This window comes from Topomyia yanbarensis, unplaced genomic scaffold (genome assembly GCF_030247195.1).
Source record: "Topomyia yanbarensis strain Yona2022 unplaced genomic scaffold, ASM3024719v1 HiC_scaffold_404, whole genome shotgun sequence".
NCBI classification, from domain to species: Eukaryota; Metazoa; Arthropoda; class Insecta; order Diptera; family Culicidae; genus Topomyia; species Topomyia yanbarensis.
The window spans coordinates 1-18,961 of record NW_026683608.1 but is presented as its reverse complement, the minus strand read 5'-3'; the positions used below and the strand labels follow the sequence as shown (position 1 = coordinate 18,961).

At 42.4% G+C, this 18,961-nt stretch overlaps 2 protein-coding genes across 3 annotated transcripts; both read right to left on the bottom strand.

The window, feature by feature from the left end:
• Positions 1-6,581: 6,581 nt before the first annotated feature.
• Positions 6,582-10,227, bottom strand: LOC131695531 (serine/arginine repetitive matrix protein 1-like). Of its 2 annotated transcripts, none has more exons than XM_058984057.1 (5): positions 10,019-10,227; positions 8,854-9,894; positions 8,102-8,793; positions 6,983-7,614; positions 6,582-6,899 (listed from the first exon to the last, which is right to left on the bottom strand). In XM_058984057.1, the coding sequence occupies exons 2-4, from the start codon at positions 9,891-9,893 to the stop codon at positions 6,992-6,994; spliced, it is 2,355 nt and encodes a 784-aa protein (XP_058840040.1). In that variant the 5' UTR covers position 9,894; positions 10,019-10,227; the 3' UTR covers positions 6,582-6,899; positions 6,983-6,991. The 2 variants fall into 2 exon arrangements, with proteins under 2 accessions (XP_058840040.1, XP_058840039.1); XM_058984056.1 differs by having other exon boundaries at positions 6,582-6,896.
• Positions 10,228-17,870: 7,643 nt separating this feature from the next.
• Positions 17,871-18,821, bottom strand: LOC131695532 (uncharacterized). Its single transcript, XM_058984058.1, has one exon. It carries the CDS (start codon positions 18,819-18,821, stop codon positions 17,871-17,873), a length of 951 nt encoding a protein of 316 aa, XP_058840041.1.
• Between the last annotated feature and the right edge of the window lie 140 nt (positions 18,822-18,961).

Here is an 18,961-nt window from a genome sequence, read left to right as displayed (position 1 = left end):
GAGGCAACCTATAGAGTCGTGCAAGTCGCATGGATTTGGATGTGTTATTGTCCTAAAAGGAGACAAACAGTTTTGGGCTTAGATAATAAAGGATTGAGATATTCGCCCTTATTCTTGTTTACGACGAATGCGAGATTTGAACGAAAGTTTACGATAGCAAAATCAAAAATGGGCTTACCATACGTTCTAACCGCTTTAGAACGAATCTCCCATTCATCATAAAACAAGAATAAGGGTGATTAACTCACAGTACTAATCTGTATCAGAAAATGCCGCGCAACTCGCACACTCCTAAAGATCTCTGTTGAGATTGAAAAATATGTTTATTGGGAAGAACACAATGAGTCACAGACATCTGCTAGTTACCGAAGAATCCTCTCCATCTGTACATGGATCACGGGAAGAGGAAGTTAGTATGTAGCGTTATCACGTAATAGTTGCTCTGGGCAGTCGGCTACCGAGAATTTGGGAGATTTATCATTTGTATTGATACCATTTGCGACAGAGGCAACTTTATCTCAGCTTATATTTTATTAAACTGAATATCGTTAAATTTTCTATCTAGAGACGATTTCCTTGTGAATTCTGTTGAGTCTAATTTTTTCGGCTTTCGTTCGAACAAAATGCTGAATCAATGTAACATGCCTTCTTGTGCGTTTTCGCGTGCGACTGGTTATGTTATGTATGTTGTAGCGATATTCAATTAGGAAGGGGCTGGAGAGTGTGAAATATTTTTAATATTAAGAGCCATAGCACTCTAGGGAGAGCAGGAAGATAAGGGAATAGGGTTTAGAATAGCGTGGTCAGGGTCATGTGAGCAAGCTTAAATTTTTTCCAATGACTCAACCCTTTGTCATCTATCGCAGAAGTTAGTAAATTTTGGAATTTATTAACTCCGAATCACCCGAGTCTACGACATGTCCGGACAAACGTAAATAGGGTTGCCACCCCTCCGCGTTTGACCCAGAGACTCCGGTTTTCAGAAGCGATCTCCGGGCCTCCGGATTTTACATCAATTGCTCCGGGTTTGGTGGGAAGAAGCATAATTTAAGGTTACCTTAACTATTACTCTGGTTTAAGGTTAACTATTACTCCGATTCAGATTTATTTTGCCCGACTAACCCTTGATTTCAAAGCCGACGATGAGTTCACAAAGCAATGAAAATAAAAAAAATTAAATTTACTACAAATGAAGGAAAGTAATATTTCGCTATATGCTACAATTGAAATGTTGCATCCCACTAAGTCGCTCAAAATGATGTAACAAAGTCATTTTGCGACAATTTTACCAAATCACTTCACTGTTAGTGGTACTTATCACCAGCTGCACCAAGATATGGCAGATTTGTTCTAATCCAACATCAAACGAGTTCTTCTGGTGTTGTTGCTACTCCTGCAGCGACCCTTAACTGTTGGCTAGAGAAGTGAGTTTTGCCCCTTTGTTGCGACCTCTGGTGATGAATACCCGACATCCCGTAGTGGTTCTCATGTGATGCCGCAGCCCTGCCTCCTTTGCTCTCCTTTTCTTGTTAGTTGTGGAGGAGAGCAATGCTCGTTCGATTTATCCTCCACAGCGAGAGTAGCTGGTGATTTTGTATTCTTGGCACTTAGTCGGGGAAGTGAAATACTACATCAGATTAAACCGATGAAACCATACTCAAAAGTGAAAAATTTACAGCTTTACTTTAACGTAGTAATAAAAGGCGATTAAAGTGCTTTAAAATGCCGAGAAATCGCTTTGATTCCAATTTCTGTGTAGTTCCATTCAAAATCCACTACCCCCTCGGTCAATGAAAATCTCCGGGTCAAAGCCTCTCTAGAGGTGGCAACCCTAAACGTAAAGTGTCTTAGTACTTTATGCTGCCGGAACCGACCCTAATCACGCTATTCACTAAAAAGTTTGACTTATTTATAGTCATTAATAAAAAAGGAAAAAAATACTGGTTACAAGTAAATGTAAATATCAGATAATTGATGAATTCAATTTTAAAAACCTTAAAACTTGAATTTCATCAGTCGGTTTTGACAGGTAATTCCCCGTTTCCAATTAATGGATTCCTTCCGATTGATTTTTACAGAAATAACTCCAAGACAGCATTTACTTATGAAGACAACTAACTGTTCTTCTATTCTAATTGGCTGAAGACGTTGTAGGACGTCTGAATCAGAGGTAAATTTGCATAAAGGCTCCTGCAACAACGGACAAGTAGTTTTAGGAGTCAATTTCATATTTTCTTATGTTTATTTCAGTCAGTTTCTCGTGGACAAGACTGTTCAATATTTGAACGTAGGTTCAGAAAACAATCGATTAAAATAGAATTTTGGTTCAAAATGTACTCCTTCCGAATTCAATAAATCTTACCGTTTTTTTCTGGTTGTATAGTATTCAGCATCATATCAGGAGACTGATGAGTCGTTTTGTTTATATAGTGATCAGACTGGAAGTGTTTTACTGATTTAAAACAACTTATTCTAGGGTCAATATTAATAAGGCACGGTTGAAAAAATGTAACACAGCTTTTTTTTTACAATAGAATATACGTGTCAGCTTATCACATCTTTGGCAGGACAATAATTGCTATATTATTTAAGAAAGTTATTGCTGCAACACAATGAACACTTTTACAGTCACGAATATTTTCCCACTTTTATTGTAACGCAGTTCAAATCGATGTTTGTCGTACAATATCCGATTGTAGTGTCCTGGGAAGGCAAAACTTTTTCTATTTTCGAAACTGCAATTGTTAGTCATTATAGCAGTTTGATTTTTTTATTCAAAAACAGCAACTTCTCCAAGTGTTTCGAACAGTTCGGTAGCTTTCGTTGAACATTCATATGTATACGCTAAGCAACGACGGCGAATTCTTCCCAAGTAGGTCAAGATTTCCTGTTTGGTACACCTTTCTGGGGATAGAATTCCATCCGTACTCGAAGAATGGCTTAAAACTGCTACATAAAGATATTATATCAAATGTCAGGTGACTCGGTCGAGTGACAATTTCGATGCGGAATTCAGCTTGATTGTTGGTTTTTCTTACTGCAAAAATTTTAATAGTCAATGGTGAAGTTTAAAGCTGGTTTATGTTGACTGGCTTTCCATTTCGGTGTAACTGCAACTCAATAGATAGACGATGAATCTGCTATCCTGCGACGGCTCAAAGCCTCACAAATCTGTTGCAGTTTGGAAGGCTAACTTTGATAATACTGTTTACGATCATCTATGCCCCAAAGATCCTTATAGTTTGAATATCTCGCAGCCCTGTTTCAATTGTCTCAGACTGTTGGTCCGCTTGGCGCAATCTGGTAATGCTTCGAACAAATTTCTGTCTTTATAAAATAGAGTTCAGTGTATGGGTACTGTGCCGCTCTTCCATGTGTTGAATATACTCATTAAAATTCAATTTTTCGTCCAATGTAACCGCAAGATAGTTGCCTGGATAGGAACTGGATCTAAAGAATGTATAGATTTTAAATTTGCAGATTTCTTCCGGTGATTTGGTGGCTTTTAGCCAACAGTCCATTAGTTGGTAATTTTTAAACCTGCTCGCTCTTAGGATTTATTTACGGAATCTGGCGCTTGATACGTAGAAATTAGTTGGCGGATTGACATAATTTTTCATGCTGAAATCCGGTGACTTCTCTAGCGATGCTTGGCAGGAAAATAAATCAGAGAATTTCACGCTGAAGATTATTTTCAAGTTCAGCCGACTGTTGAGATGCTCGATTTGAAAATAGCTCCAAAATAAGGCACTTCTATAGGAGTTTACTGCCGTTGTTGCTGCAGCTCCAAACCTATTGTAGTTTTAGGGTAAATACAGAAGAACATCGTTCGCCAGATACTAACATACTTTTCGCTCCAATTATCACAGATAGCTGTCTGAACCGTTTTACTTTGACTTCCTTCAACGGCTTTCCTCCTTTCTTTACATAAGCAGCATAAATTGAAATCTGCTATCGCTGGCCAGGCTATACTGGAAAATAACTGGAAGGCTGCTTCTCTGCTGGGTGTATTATTTGAAGTCTGAAGAATTGATCCGCTCTTTAAAGCGGTTTCCGGGTGATGGTACATTCGTTGTTGTTTCGCAATTAGGATACTGGTGTAGGGCATTTAACCAAGTTTATTGGAAGTTTTACCACCGTCCTAAAAATGCCGTCCTTTTGCATATACACAGGGTCGGTTCCAACAACTGATATTTTTACGATTCAGATGCTTCAGATGCTCCACAGATGTTTTATTTCAAAGCCTCCGTCAGTTGGTGATTTTCACAAGCTTATTTGCATGTTTAAATTAAGTAACATTCCATCGAAAATACATTTCCGCTTTCGACTGGCTTGCGAAATGTGATTTCGTATTATTCTTTAGTTGTTCACGTGGATTTCTCCGAAAACAAAAATCTCCCTCGAACATTGTTATTCTTTCGGCAATGCTTTGTGCCACAAGTGATTGTCGCTAGATTATTTAAGCCTATTCGGGGTTTAAAAATCTGGTTCCTGCTATTTAGAGATGGTAGTGATCCTAGTAGTTTCATGACTGAAAGCCGAAGCACCGCAGTTCCCTGCACGTTGATGCTTGCGGTATCCAGCTAGCACTATCTCGACGTCTGGCTAATTTTTTTCGACTAAACCGTCTTGGGAAGTTTCTGTTTGACAATGGTTGATGCAGAAAATGTAATTGCAGATTCCGTTGTAAAGGGACGACCTGCAATAGTTAATTCACCGTTGTCCGCAACGATCTTCTTTTCTTGGTGAGTATTTTAAATCAGCTTACAACTAAACGTTTGCGAATCTGCACTTTCCGGTTTGAACACCTGCGCAAGATGCGTTCTCGTGCTTTCGTAGTACAGTAACAGACTGAAGGTGGGTACTAGCTTCGGCTGGAAATATACTAAAATTGGAACGATAGAGAGAAGATCCGCCTGTAAGTGGCTTTGTTGGTTGATGTAATTCTTAGCTCACATTTCATATTTTCGGCAATTATAGACAATCAGCGTTGTAGTAGTAATTCGTGGGCGATGATTGCTTGTGCTTGTGACGCCTGTAAAGGAGCTTTCTTTTGATTCGAATGCGGCCATCTCGGAACCAAAAGTGTGATAATTTAACTTTTGTCCGAGTGAATATACTTTGCTTCCATTACAAGTCTCATATCATGGAGTTTTTCTATGGATTGTGGCGAACGGTAGAAACTCGTCAACCTAGTTTTGATTCGCTGGTATTTTTTTAAATTAAACAAAATTAACGAATTTGTTGGCTTCAGTTTCGACGCTCCGTGCTTTAGTATTCGTCGAAAGAACTGCACTTTATCCGGGAAATTCAGCTGTTTCCGGTTTTTCTAGCGCTATTAAACTTTCATTTACCTTTGTGTCCTCTTTCCAGGTAGAATTCCAAATGTAGGTAAAATTGTTACTGCTCTCTTCAGCCTTTGAGGTATTCTTATCCGTCAATCACGAACATATCGCCTAGCACTGGTTAGTAAACGTATGAAATTCATCATTTCTTTGACCTGGAAAGGTTGTCGCTTTGAATCGGATGGAAACTTTCAGTCATTGAGTCAAAACTTTCCAAACACGTCAGCAATTCTCATATTGTAGATGTGTACAACGCTGACATATTGAATATGATCCGTGAGGTAGATTGGTATCCATCCATCCTTAAGTTTCCGAACGACAACAAACATTCCAAAACTATGTAATGTCCATCTGATAAGTGACGCCATTATCATTATACTTAGCAGTAATCAAAAATGTTGGAACTATTATAATAACTTCGACTAAACGTTGAATATCAACAAAGCACCTCCTTAATCACGTAATCAGCATGCTGCACCAAAATCCTGGTCTCTGCTTAAGCTTTCAATATAATTCTATTTATTTGTCAATTGGTCCTCCAACTTCCAATTATAAGACATTGCGGCTCCGGCCACGTTACAGGTACATTTTTTTCCTTGATATATCCTCATATCCGTTTGAGATTTTCATTTTCTGCTTTGCTTACCATATCCAAGCAATCTCCTTCCTAATATCGGTTTAAATCGCCAGCAAACAATTTCAGCTTAACATTTCCTAAATATTTTCTCGTGTTATTTATGTACAGTATAAACAATGGAGAACCCAGTACACTTCCCTGAGATACATTCAATCGGCGCTAAAGCTCTGCTTTATGTACCGATAAGTGTAAATAATATGTGTCTTGAATGGATGAATTTCCGTATAGTTAGTGTTCTATATCCTTATGTACTGGATCCGGTTGAAGAAGGTTCAGCTGCACTGCTATTCGTGGGAATAAAAATGATACTACATCTTCGCTAAACCGTTGATCAAACTCGTTTCCATCTCCTTAAACCGATCGATTTCTCTTTCGCAGTATCCGTGTTACTAGGACTTGCTGGAATGTGTCGTTTCACAAAGAAAAAAGTTCTCCGCCAAACAGAATGGTTTAAAATGTCAGTCTTTACAGTTAACCAAACATCCCGACAGAGTTGAAAAAGCTGCTGCATTTCATCGGTGGTCGAACCGTACACAAATTCTCCCTCTCAAACTAAGGCACTGTTATCGCTTTCCCCGATTTTCCGGTTGGCAGGCAGGTTGGTTGGGTACGCATACGATACTTTATTATATCCTTTGTTTGTCTAAATATGCAAATACACACTATTTTGCTTGTTTTTACTTCTTCTACTACATGCTGTAGCGCATCCTCCTCTTATTTGCAATAGTTTTCAATAGCTGGATTAATTAGATGTTGCACCGTCTACTCGTGCCTCGTAACCAATCGATAAAACAATTTTAATCTCCCGGCAGCTGGCTGCCGCTACTCGGTAGGGGTGTGCAACTTTTTCAACACTGCTTAAACGCACATACAATGGCTGCTTGCTGCATATGTTCCGTTATTGTATGATAAATCTGCTGAAGTAAAAAACGTCGCATTAGTACGGTTTTTTGTCCGTTCCCCCTTACCCCCCTTCAGCTTGAAACCCGTCCGAACTTACCTTTGCGAATTACTCGCTCTGTTCGCGTTTACTACGCGCATTGCCACCTCCTCCGTTGCTGGTGTTACCAGGTCCTTTATCATCCACTACATCATCATCCTCCTCGTCCTCCTTGCTGTTCTCATGAAGCAGCACATACTCCCGCGAACTAAAGCCAAACTTGAGCACGTCCTTCTCCAGCAACTCGACATATTTCTTTGTCTCGATCTTTTTGTTATTCACAAACGTCCCGTTGGCGGATTCCAGATCGATGATGTATGGCCGAACCCGCTTGCCAGTTGTTCCATCGTCCCGATCGTACGGTACCAGCCGGTACTGCAGAGCCGCGTGTTGCTTCGAACAGGACGGATGATCGATCGGCAAATCGCACACCTTCCGATCGCGCCCAATCAGATAGCAGCTCTGCCGGTGGATGTACAACGTCGGCAGAGCTTGTTCACCCTTGAACGGGTATAGGCGCCAGCGGCGCTTCGGTTTGCGTGATTCCGGTGGTTCGGCGTACTTGATTACGACCCCGTTTACTTTGTTCGCTTCCTCGGTCAGCTTGCCGGATAGGGTAAAATTGGGTTTCTCTTTTTCCTCCGGGGGTTTCTTGTCCGAGGAGGAATCCTCGCTGCTGTCACGTTGGAACCCTGGGGAAGAGAGATCGTCGGGAGTTATTAACGATATATTTTGCTGTAAAGGGCAGGCGATTAAGATAGAAACTAATAGCTACTGAGTACTAGAAGTCGTGGAAGAACTGAAGCTCATCGATCAATAACTGTTTTCGTTTCTAAAGGTTCACCTTAAACTCAAAATAAGGCCATAACTAAAAACGTATGCCCGTGAATCAGAAATGCTCAGACACAAAATCAGCCGTTTGGCATAATGGGACAGAATCGAACCCGTCTTTTGAAATGAATTCGGATTCGATGGGAAGTGGTGAATTCTATCCCTTTAATAGTCGCAAGATTAATCGAGAACTGAAACAAGCGACCAAACATGAATTCGAAAAACCAAACTGGATCTAGTACTGGACTGAACTTTTTATTCCAACTTAAAAAAAAACTCAACAAGCATCTAAACCAAGCTACCAGTAAAAACCAAAAACTACTCAAACAACTACTACAACCCGCTCACCCGATTCCCGGCTCTGCTGCTTCCGCTTGCCGCCACCCCAATCGTACTCCGCTCCGTCATCCTTTTCCTCCTTACGGGGAAACTTGCGTTGCCGCTGCGGCAGTGGAGCCGTTCCCCCTAGTGGGCTACGACTGCGACTGCGTGACGCTCCGCGACGTTCCACTTTCACCGATGGCAGTAATGGCGAACTTATTCGACCTCGATGGCCACGGGCCCCATTTCGATCCGATTCACTACGGTCGCGCGATCTCGACCGAGACGGTGATCCCCTCGGTGAGGGTGGCGGAGATTTTCTTCCCCAACCCGCATTTCCCGGGGGTTTTCGATTATCCATTTCTCGATCGGATCCAAAACTACGATCGGAACCACTACCGCCCCCATAGAAACCACCACGACGTCCACCACGATCACCGGGACCGCCACGTCCCCCGCGGCCTCCGAAACCACGTCGACCAAAGCGTCCTCCCCGATCCTGGGAGTGCTGAGGTGGACCACCGTCGTAACGATCACGATATCCTCCGCGGCCTCCACCAAAATCACCGCGATATTCTTGCTGCATAGGACTGCGATCGCGTCCGCCTCGTGGCGGCGGCGGTGCTCCCATCGGAGATGAATTACGCCTTCTGGGCGGACCCCCACGATCTTCGTAATCATTGTTACGCGGAGGCCGGTCTCGCGGGTTACGATCACGACTGAAACAAAAAAAAATACGTCAATTCCCAACTAAACCCAACCAAAGTTTCCGAACCTACCCGGAATAATCCTCGTACCGCTCTCTAGGCTGCGACTGTTGATGATGCTGATGAGATCCCCGTCTATTACCCTCGAATCTTCGTTCCTCATTGTCAAATCTTCGCCGGGGCGAAGGTTTTCTAAAATCATCTCCCCGACCGCCACCTCCGTGTCGATCGTCTTCGTACCGATCGCCGCCCCACCTTCGCTCTTGATGCTGCGGTGGCATCGATGGCGGAGAAGAATGACGCTCCTCATAGCGACCCCGACCTCCTCCACCACCACCACCACCTCGGCCATGATGCTGCTGCTGCCGGCCCCGTTCATAGTCTCGCACAGGTGAATCGCGAGCCGGTGGTGATCTGGGTGCTTTGCGATAATCCTCAAAACCACCTCTTTGTCCATGTCTAAAACTACCGCCGCCGCTTGCTTCCCGCGGAGAATGCGATCGTTTGCGACGATACTCTCCCCCATCAGCCGGACTGTCCCACTTCGAGGTAGGATGGCTCTTTATACTCTGACTGGCAGCGGATCGATCCCTTCCCCGGCTTCGATCTCGATCAATCGGAGAAGCTCCCCTACGATCGCTACCAGTCGCACGCGACGACCCGTAATCTCTCTCCTTTCGATAGTCGTCTGATTTAGTCCGATGTCTGCGATCCGGAACCACCTCGATAATCTCTTCCACATCATCATCCTCATCGTCGTGCAACACTACCCGTTTCTCATCATCGGAACCAGCGCGAGACTTATGCTTCTTGTGCTTTTTGGCCTTCTTCTGTTTCTTATGTTTTTTGTGCTTTTTCTTCGAAGCGGCTGCGGCTGCTGCCGCTTTAACCTCATCATCACTGGACTGCTCACTGGCCGAATCCAGCTCTGTGCCAGAGCTGGCGTGCGTTTTCACCGCAGACTTCTTATGCTTCCGGCTGCCGCTACTCTTCTTCTTCTTGTTCCGCCGTTTGACTTCAACATCGTCCGAGCTGGAGCTGTCACTCGAATCCGAAACATCGGACGAGCTAGAACTACTGCTGCTGTCGTACTTTTTCTTTGATTTACCCATCCTGCCGTGTCGGAATCGGAGAAAAGCAAAATGTAAAAATAATACCCGAGTTGAGATCGGTATAAAGCTAGGTTAGCCGAAGCATCAAAAATTGAAATCGGATTTTTCGCTGCTAAAACACTCACCTTCTCGTCACAATCTAGCGCAAATCGAAGGTCACAGTCCACTTAACTAGTTGCACTAAAATATACAGCCCGAAAAGATGGAATTCACTGTGAAAATACAATTTTCCCCACAAATCTTCGTGACTGAAATATACGCCTTCGCGTAAGAATTTTCAACTTTACGTCGTCGTTTCACTTTCCACTACAAGCCGACCTGTTCACATTTCAGTGTAAATGATTGGAACGTCAGTCGTGTCAGAATTTTTCACGTTTCGCGGCGATTTTGATCGAGGGGTGCTCGAATGTGTGATGGTGTTCGGTAGATTGAACACATTGTGCATAGAAAAGACTCGTCATTTTGGTAATCGATCTAATGGTTATGATAGCGGCTGAAGATGTGGCCCTGATTTCAGGCAATAAATTCTATTTTGATGGTCTTTATAGACTTATCCAGCTGCGTTGGTATTGTGCCGTTTTGACGTTTGAATTGGGAGGAAAACAAAACGCTTCTGCCCGGTCAAACCATTCGGAATTTGAATCGGAATCCTGAATGGAGTCAGTGTGGATTCCAACTCAAATGCAACAACCGATTCTGAGTCGGAATCGGTTGTTGCATTTGATTTGGAATCCATACTGACTCCATTCAGAAATCCGAACCGGTTCCCGAAGAGCGTGTAGGATAATTGTGCCTTTTACAAAATGCACCAGAAAGAGGCAACCACAAAAGGATTGAGTCTTTTTTATTCGATTATAGAGGTATTAAATAAGACCGAAAGAGATCTTTAATTGGAAAAAAATCAGGTTTTCTTTTCTTTTCTTCTTTTCGTGTCCTTATCAGCCCACTTTTGTTGTTGTTGTTTTATTTACGTCACTTAACGCCGCAATACGGGTCATTCTTGACGGTGATGTTGAGAGAGAATTATGTTTTGACATTAAAAATGTCTTACTCCACTATCTGGGGCTAGGTGTCATTCTAAAATCTAAACTATCTCCCATGTAACGAAACTATGTAAGGTTTGCACGCTTATAACTCCGATATTACTAGATGGATTTTAATCATTCATACACCAACCGATTCAGAAACACCTAACTTAAATATTGGTAACAATTTAATATCTCCCCAATAAAAGTAGACTTTTAAAAATTGGTAAAATTAAAAAGTTCATGCAGATTTCTCAGACACAGCCGTCATTAGAGGATAGGTTAGTGGCTCAATCACAAACGAAAAGTCATAAATAGAAGCAACGCATGTCCGTTTAAATCAGTTGTTGCTCTTATCCCATATGATGAGCAACATCGTCTCCGGGTGATGCAATAAGCGCTATCGATTTTCGGCAACGTTGGCATTCGCACACACTCGCACCTAAGTGACTTAACCATATACGGTTAGTTTATAAATAGAGGTGACGCGTACCCGTTTGAATCAGTTTTTCTTCTTATGTCGAACGGGTAAGATCATGGCTGCAGCGTCTAGGCACTACACTAAGCGGTAGACGCTATGCATTTTCGGCAGCGGTGGCCGTGTGCGGATTTTTCGGGTACCAGCACGGTGTCACAGAATGATTTGCAAAGTGGGTGGGTGGGGTGGTTTGGATTTAATTCAATACGGTGTGTGCTGCTTAAGAGTGTTGCGTTTGAAAAAAAATATATTTATTTTTATGCATGCGTGTGCGTTGTAACTTGTTAATCCATGTTTACGGCGCTTTGTAGCTGCGTAGGGTAAAGAGCCTATTGGTTTTCATGTTTCATATTTCGGTTATATGTTTTTTATGAGTAAGGCATCTGACAACGTGCTTCTGTAGTTATTGCACTGTTCAGCAGCGTAGTATTTTATATAGGAGAGTACACTCAGGTTTTTTACGCGGATTTTGAAATTTACGCGGTTTTCATTAACGCGTTTTTTTAAATTTTACGCGGTTTTCATTTACACGGCCTGTATCCCCTGCGTGAAAAATCTGAGTGTAATTGCATCGGAAACAATCACATTCCCAGCAGAACTTTTTGTTTTCTAATTTCAAATACTTTTGTTTCGTACTGCACACAACGGAAAATTTTAAAACAGAACTTACCGTCCCAGCAGCAGTTTAAGCGGGTGTTCTTTTTCGATTTAAATTCAAGCCATGTCTTAAGCGTTACTGGACTTAAAATTGTTTTCCCAGTTTATCCAGTCAGAATATCTGTCCTACCCTATGTATTTAAAACACAGTTCTAATTGCGTTTTAAAGTATACAACAAATAGAACGGTTAGGTATACAATTTTAATTTTAAAATAAATCTGTTTTAAATTTTGAAACAAACCGCTGTACTGAAGATAAATTATGTCAGTCCTATTACCACATAAAACGCCTATATAACATAAAACGCTGCAGAATTGGTTTAATTATATAATGTTTACACTACAGAGTTATAACACGTTTTAATAATTAGCAACAAGAAAAATGTCACCAAGATAGCATAAAAACCCGTTTTAACTGGTAGTGCGAACGTTGTATAACAATGTAATTTATCAAATAATTTCATTTGTTCAATCACTAATCGATCAAGAACTACTTAATCTTAAGATTGTTTACTTAAGCTCATTAGTACATTATTGAAAATTAAAATGGAAAATGAAATTTCATATTTCATGGAGAATCTGTATATTTCCGTTGGCGGGCGTGGGCTTCATCATCACAGCTCTCAATATGGAACTTTTCTTTTGAATATATTTTCTGGACAGACCAGCCTATTTTTACTAGATGGATCAGCCAAATAATGCCAATCACCTAGTGAGATACTTGATTAATTAATAGATTACCGTTAAAAGACCTTCAATAAATTATGTTTTGACGGGGAGGGTATATAGCAAATTGTAACATATGAAAACAGGCGAGTGAACAAGAGCGTGAGTCGATATGTGTGATAGATAAAATTCATTTGCACGCTCTTGAAAAAGCTACATTTTTAATGTCACCGTGGTCGTGTCCTGTACACAACCCTTTCATTTTTTACAATAGTCCCTATTTTTAGTTTTTATCGTAAAGACCTGCAGCTTTTATGGAGAGTAGCATTTTTTCTTCCTCGACTGGGTCATTGCCCAGTGCCGTTGCAATGTTTGGATCTATTTTTATTTCTTTACCGAGGTCTTCGTAGATTTCACAGGATGCGATTATGTGTTCCACTGTAATATGAACTCTGCAAGCTTCACATAGAGGTCTCGTTGCTGCTGAGACGCAGTGAGGGTGTGTATATTTTGTGTGCCCTACCCTCAACCGGGAGAGTGTACGCTGCTCTCTTCGTTCTGCTCGGTCCATCTACTTGCTTGTTTGCATTTTGATTTTCCTCAGTGGCGACGTTCTTTCGTTATTCTATTTTCGTGTTAGTTCTTCCTTTAACTCGTTCGCTATTTTTCTTTTTGCGTCTTGTGCTGGAGTTCCCACCTAGGTCATCTTACCAGCGCGACCTAGGTTGGCGAGTCTATAGCGGCCCTTACACGTTCAATATTTTTGTCAATACTAGAGAGTATTGGCAAAAGTATTGTAAGTGTAATGGAAAAAAAATTATTGACGATGTGGATTCCAAACGGGACTGAAATATTGTAACAATATCGTCAATACTGGTATTGACAAAAATATTGAACGTGTAAGGGCCGCTTATCAGCTTCGTCATTTCCAGTGACAGTGTGCTGGCTGAGTCCGAAAGTATGAGCATCGGGAGGTGTGGCTCCGCGTAGTTTTTAATAGCGTAATATATGGCATATGCTTCAGCCGAGAATACTGACAGATGGTCCGGTAATCGGTCCGCAGTATTGTATCCCGACCCACTTATACCGAAACCAACTCGGTCTAGTGCTTTGGATCCACCCGTAAAAACTTTTCGGTGGTTTGGGAATTTTTCTTGCAAGGTTCTACCCACTATTGCAGCTACCTTCCTGTGTTCTTCCTCTGCTTTGATGGCGTGTTTTATGGTCCAGTCGACTTTAATCGGGGGCAGATTCCATTTCCGGTCCATCACCCTATAGCGCTCAGCAATACGTGGGAGCTCGTGACAATTATGTTCCGTAAGATTTTTGTTGGCCTGTTCCTTTATGTACACATCATCGTCGCCACCGAAGGTCTTCTCAAGAAAAGAAATCGCTGCATTTGCAATTTTCTGTGTGACTAATGAATCGAAGGAGGGAACTCCTGCTTCGATACATGCGGCCAGGGCTGGGGTTCCTGGAAGCAATCCAGATACAGTTCTGATGGTTTGGTTGTATACCGGACCTAGTCGGAGTATCATACGGTCGGTAGTTCGGCAGGTTAGCTCGATTCCGTACATCAGCTTGCTTGTGATGATCGCATTGCTAATCCTTAGTGCCGTGCTACGGTTATTCGAGGGATTCCTTCTGGTGATGGTACGGACGAGTCGTGTTCTCTTCTGTGAATCCTTATGTATCATCTTATAGTGTGCTTCAAAGGTAGCCCGTCTATCAATAACCACTCCTAGAATTTTTAGTTCTTTTTTGTAAGGAATCTCTACTCCTCGGGGTTACTGTTACGGGGTTTCCCCAGGGGTGGTGATGGTGGTTGCAAACATGAGAAATGGCAAATTTTTCGGCAAACATGGAGAAGCCAGCATTGTCCGCCCACCTGGCAACTGTCCTAATTGCAGCTTGAATTTTCCTACGGATGACTTTGGGCGATTTTCCTGCGACCAGTAGGACAATGTCGTCAGCAAAAACAAATATGTAAACTCCTACAGGTAAAGTTTGCGAAAACTCCGTTCATTACTATCAGAAACAAGATGACAGCTAGCACAGAACCTTGGGGGACTCCGGTATCTTCTGTCATAATTCTGGATTTTTGGTTACCTACTATTACTCGGAATGTCCGTTTCTGTAGGAAACCCTGCAAAAAGCTTGTTAGGTTCCCGCCTATTCCCCAGTCTAGAAGCTGCTTGATAACTCCTGGTCTCCATACTCTATTGTATGCCTCAGCGAGGTCAAGTGCTGCAATATCTATATGGAGCCCTTCCTTTAAAGAATCGTCGATTACTTGTCCCAGCGTCGCCATGTAGGTGCTAGTTCCTCTACCTTTCAGAAAAGCGTGCTGCCTCTCATCTAATAAACCACGGTCGTGCAAAACGGTCATGAGACGTTTTGAAGCCATTCTCTCCATGACTTTGCTAATGCAGTTTGTTAGTGCTATGGGTCGGTAGTTCTTGGGTTCTGATAGGCTACTACACTGTTTGGGAATCGGTACCACCAGACTCTCTCGCCATCCTGTGGGAAAAATTCTACTAGACCAGATGTTATTCATGGCGTCCAGTAAAGCCAGTTTTCCTTTTAATGGGAGCCGCTTCAGTAGTGGGTAGGATATTTCGTCAGGCCCTGCTGATTTGCCTTTCGATGCGTCAAGGGCGATCAACAACTCGCTAATGTCAAACGGCCGATTGTACTCTGCATCGGGTTCAAGTTCTGGGGTCAGGCTGTCGATCAAAGGGCAGTTACTAACATATCGAGAGCGGATGAATTGTTCATTGTATCTATCCATTGACGAAATCTCTTTGAAGTATACAGTAGAGTGGGACATGGTTATATGAAAAAAATAAAATTTGGCTCCGAGTAACTTTTTGGGTCTCATTTAGCTCCCAGAACAACTCTGCAAATTTTTAGCTCGATCGGTGAAACTATATTTTTGCGCCCACGGTTTAAAGTTTACATGGGATTTCGTATGGGAAAATTGTCTTTTGCAAATTAATTCTTCCAAGAGTTGCCCGTTATCTCCTAAAAATAAACAGATGTCTGATTTTTATAGGAAATTTATCAAGGAAACAAAGTCTAGAAGACTGCAAACCGATCTGATGCTTGTGGAAAAAGTTATTAAGCAAAAACCGATTGATGCCCTGAAGATTGATGAAAATTTCAGTTTTCATAGCATCACTGCTTCTGACGGTCTAATTATATACAAAATTTTTAACTTTCTCTTATTATGTAAAAAGAAGCCTCAATTTATCCCTCAAAACCTTGCGAAGTGACCAAATATTATAGATAAACGATTTAGATACGTTAAGAGAGGATTAAAACAAAATTGCGTATAATTGGACAACCAACAGCAGTGGTGCTAGAAAAAATGAATATTTTTTCAATCGTCAGAGCATCAATCGGTTTCTGCTTAATAACTTTTTACTCAAGCATCAGATCGTTTCGTGGTTTTCGAGACTTTGTTTCTTTGTAAAATTTCCTATACAAACCACATAACGATTTATTTTTAGGAAGTAATGGGCGGCTCCTGGAGGAATTATTTTGTAAAAGTTGACTTTCCCATACAAAATCCCATGTAAACTTTAAACAGTGGGCGCAAAAATATAGTTTCACCGATCGGGCTGAGAATTTGTACAGTTGTTCTAGGACCCAAATGGTACCTAAAAAGTTGTTCGGAGCTGGAATCTATTTTTTGTCCCACCCTAGTATACAGCCAGTGCATTGGTTACATGTATTGGATCTCGAGACACGGTAGTACCATCATTGATCGCCATGCCATTTACTCTGCTTTTTCCACTAAGAGCATTAACCCTGCGCCACATTTCAGCAGCGGGTGTGTTTCCGTTGATTCCCTCAATAAATGATTCCCACGATTTGGCTTTAGCTTTTCGGACGCTCTTTCGACTGTTGTTCCTAGCTTTTTGAAATCTGATTTTCGCTTCTTCTTTTTCCGGATGATCGGTAGGAAGCCGTTTATATTTTCGTAGAGCTTTTCGGCGAGTTTTGATGGCTACTTTGACGTCATCACACCACGAATGTACAGCCTTGGCTTTTGGTATGGAGCTGGATCGAGGGACACTGATGTGTGCTGCATTCCAGATCCGTTGAGTTATTTCTTCTGGGGAGTATATTATATTGGAGTCAGTTGAGTCTATGATCGCTCTCTCGTACTGTTCCCAGTTTGTCTCGTCAAATCGCCATCGAGGTGGTGATGGGTGCTTGTTCACTGCATCGAATATCGATCGGGTAGTGATCACTCCCATGGAGGTCGGTTAAAATGGTCCAATGAAGATGTTGGAGAATTTCACTGCTGGCTGCTGAGATATCAATGTGGGACTCGATCTTGCCCCTCAAGAAAGTCGGGCTTCCGTCATTCATCACTACCATATCTGTGTTTTCAAATGGTGCCATTACTTCGGCACCTTTCTTATCTGTGCTGGACGGCCCCAGGCATAGTGGTGCGCGTTGACATCACCGAGGATTATCGTTGGTCGTTGTAGTTGGCCTAGCAGTTCATCCAGTTTCTTCTGCAAACCCTGATGCTTTGTATTTTGCAAGTAGATTGATACGACGGTCACTGGTATCGGGGCCTGCAATCTCACTGCGACAGCAAGAAGCTCTGTGTTAAGGTTGACCACCGTATGTGGAACCGACGAATGCACGGCGACTGCTGCGTTTTGATAATGGTGTACTCCTGAATTTGTAAGCCTTGCAAAATCGTTTCAAGAAGGTCCGGGGGTGATCGATGTACTTCCTGTAACGCCAGGATAAGTGGAGGATTGCTACCGATGAGCAGTTCGAGTTCGGCAAGGTTGTTGAGTAGTCCATTTATGTTCCATTGTAAGGCTATTCTGGTATGTCTCTCCATGTCGGGGTTTTCTGTTAAAGAATATAAGGACGAGGAAGAAGTACGATCAAAACAGAAGGAGTTGTTACTTGCCTGTGGTGTGAGGCAACCCGTATCAGCAGCCGGCGGAAGCTTATCAGACGAATCTGGAACATTTCCGATCGGGGCCGATACGGGAGGCGGAGCTCCTTCTGAGCTGTTTACAGGAGATGATCTTTCAGCGTCCATTGGGTTATTCAGATTCCGTCGATCGTTGCCAGTTGTCATTACCGGGTTAACTTTTACGTTTGTTTTTGATGTACTTATTTTAATTTCTTTTTGCGCACGGGTCGCGGTGATCGCTTATTTGTCTCGACAGCTGGGATAGTCTTCGCGGTTTCTTCATCGGATATGTCCAAAAGGATTTCGGTGCTGCTCATGTCGTTTTGTTCGTCCGCTGCTTCGACTCGTTCAGGGCTTGTGTTCGGAGTTTGTGTCCTTCTCTTTTTTGTTATCTTGTTTGATGTGTCCATTGCTTGCATGTTAGCTTGTTCTTTTATGAATTTCTCGTGAAGCTGTTGGTTCCCCTGTTTTAGTTCCAACACCGATTTTTGTAGTTCTATTATGACATCTCTCATTTTGGTTTGGTTTTCGCGTATTCTGTGGTTGTCTTTGACAAGGGATTCTTGTTGTACTTTTAGCTGTGTTTTCAGTTTGGTGTTTTCGTCCCGGAGCTGGGCAATCAGTGCATTTTCATTATCTGTCTTGATGGTGCTTGTCGATTCCTTGACAATATTTGCGAACGAGGTGAGGGCGTTTCTAGCATTGTAGTTTTTTCTGGCTTCGTTGAATGAGATTCCTTGCTCCACTTTGATTCGCATTATTTCTTTCTCGATCTTGTACGCGGGGCAGTCTCTACTGGATGCGGAATGAGGGCCCTCGCAATTTCGACAGTAGGCTGGTTCGATACATCGTTCACCTTCTGCAACGTGCGCAGATTTAGAGCAGTTTGGGCAAACTTCTTTGCTTTTGCACCGAGTTTTGGAGTGCCCATACTGAAGGCATTGGAAGCAGACCATTGGTGCCGGGTAAAATATTCGCGTTGGGATTCGAATCGGTCCAACGAAAAGGTGCTCCGGAATGGTCGTTCCGAAGATAGTCAATATAAGGGTATTTGTTTTTTCCCGACCCCCATCGAGTGTCGGACGAGTTATTCGGTGTACCTCGGTAACTTTACGTCCTTTCCATTCGGCCAGTAGATCTTCCTCAGACATGTGAATGAGATCGAATGAGCTTACGACGCATTTGCAGGTGTTTAATGTTCGGTGGTAATTGATCTCTACTGGGGTACCGTCCAGCAATTTTTTGAGTGCTAGCAGTGTTTGTACTTGCTTTTGATTACGAACATCAAGGA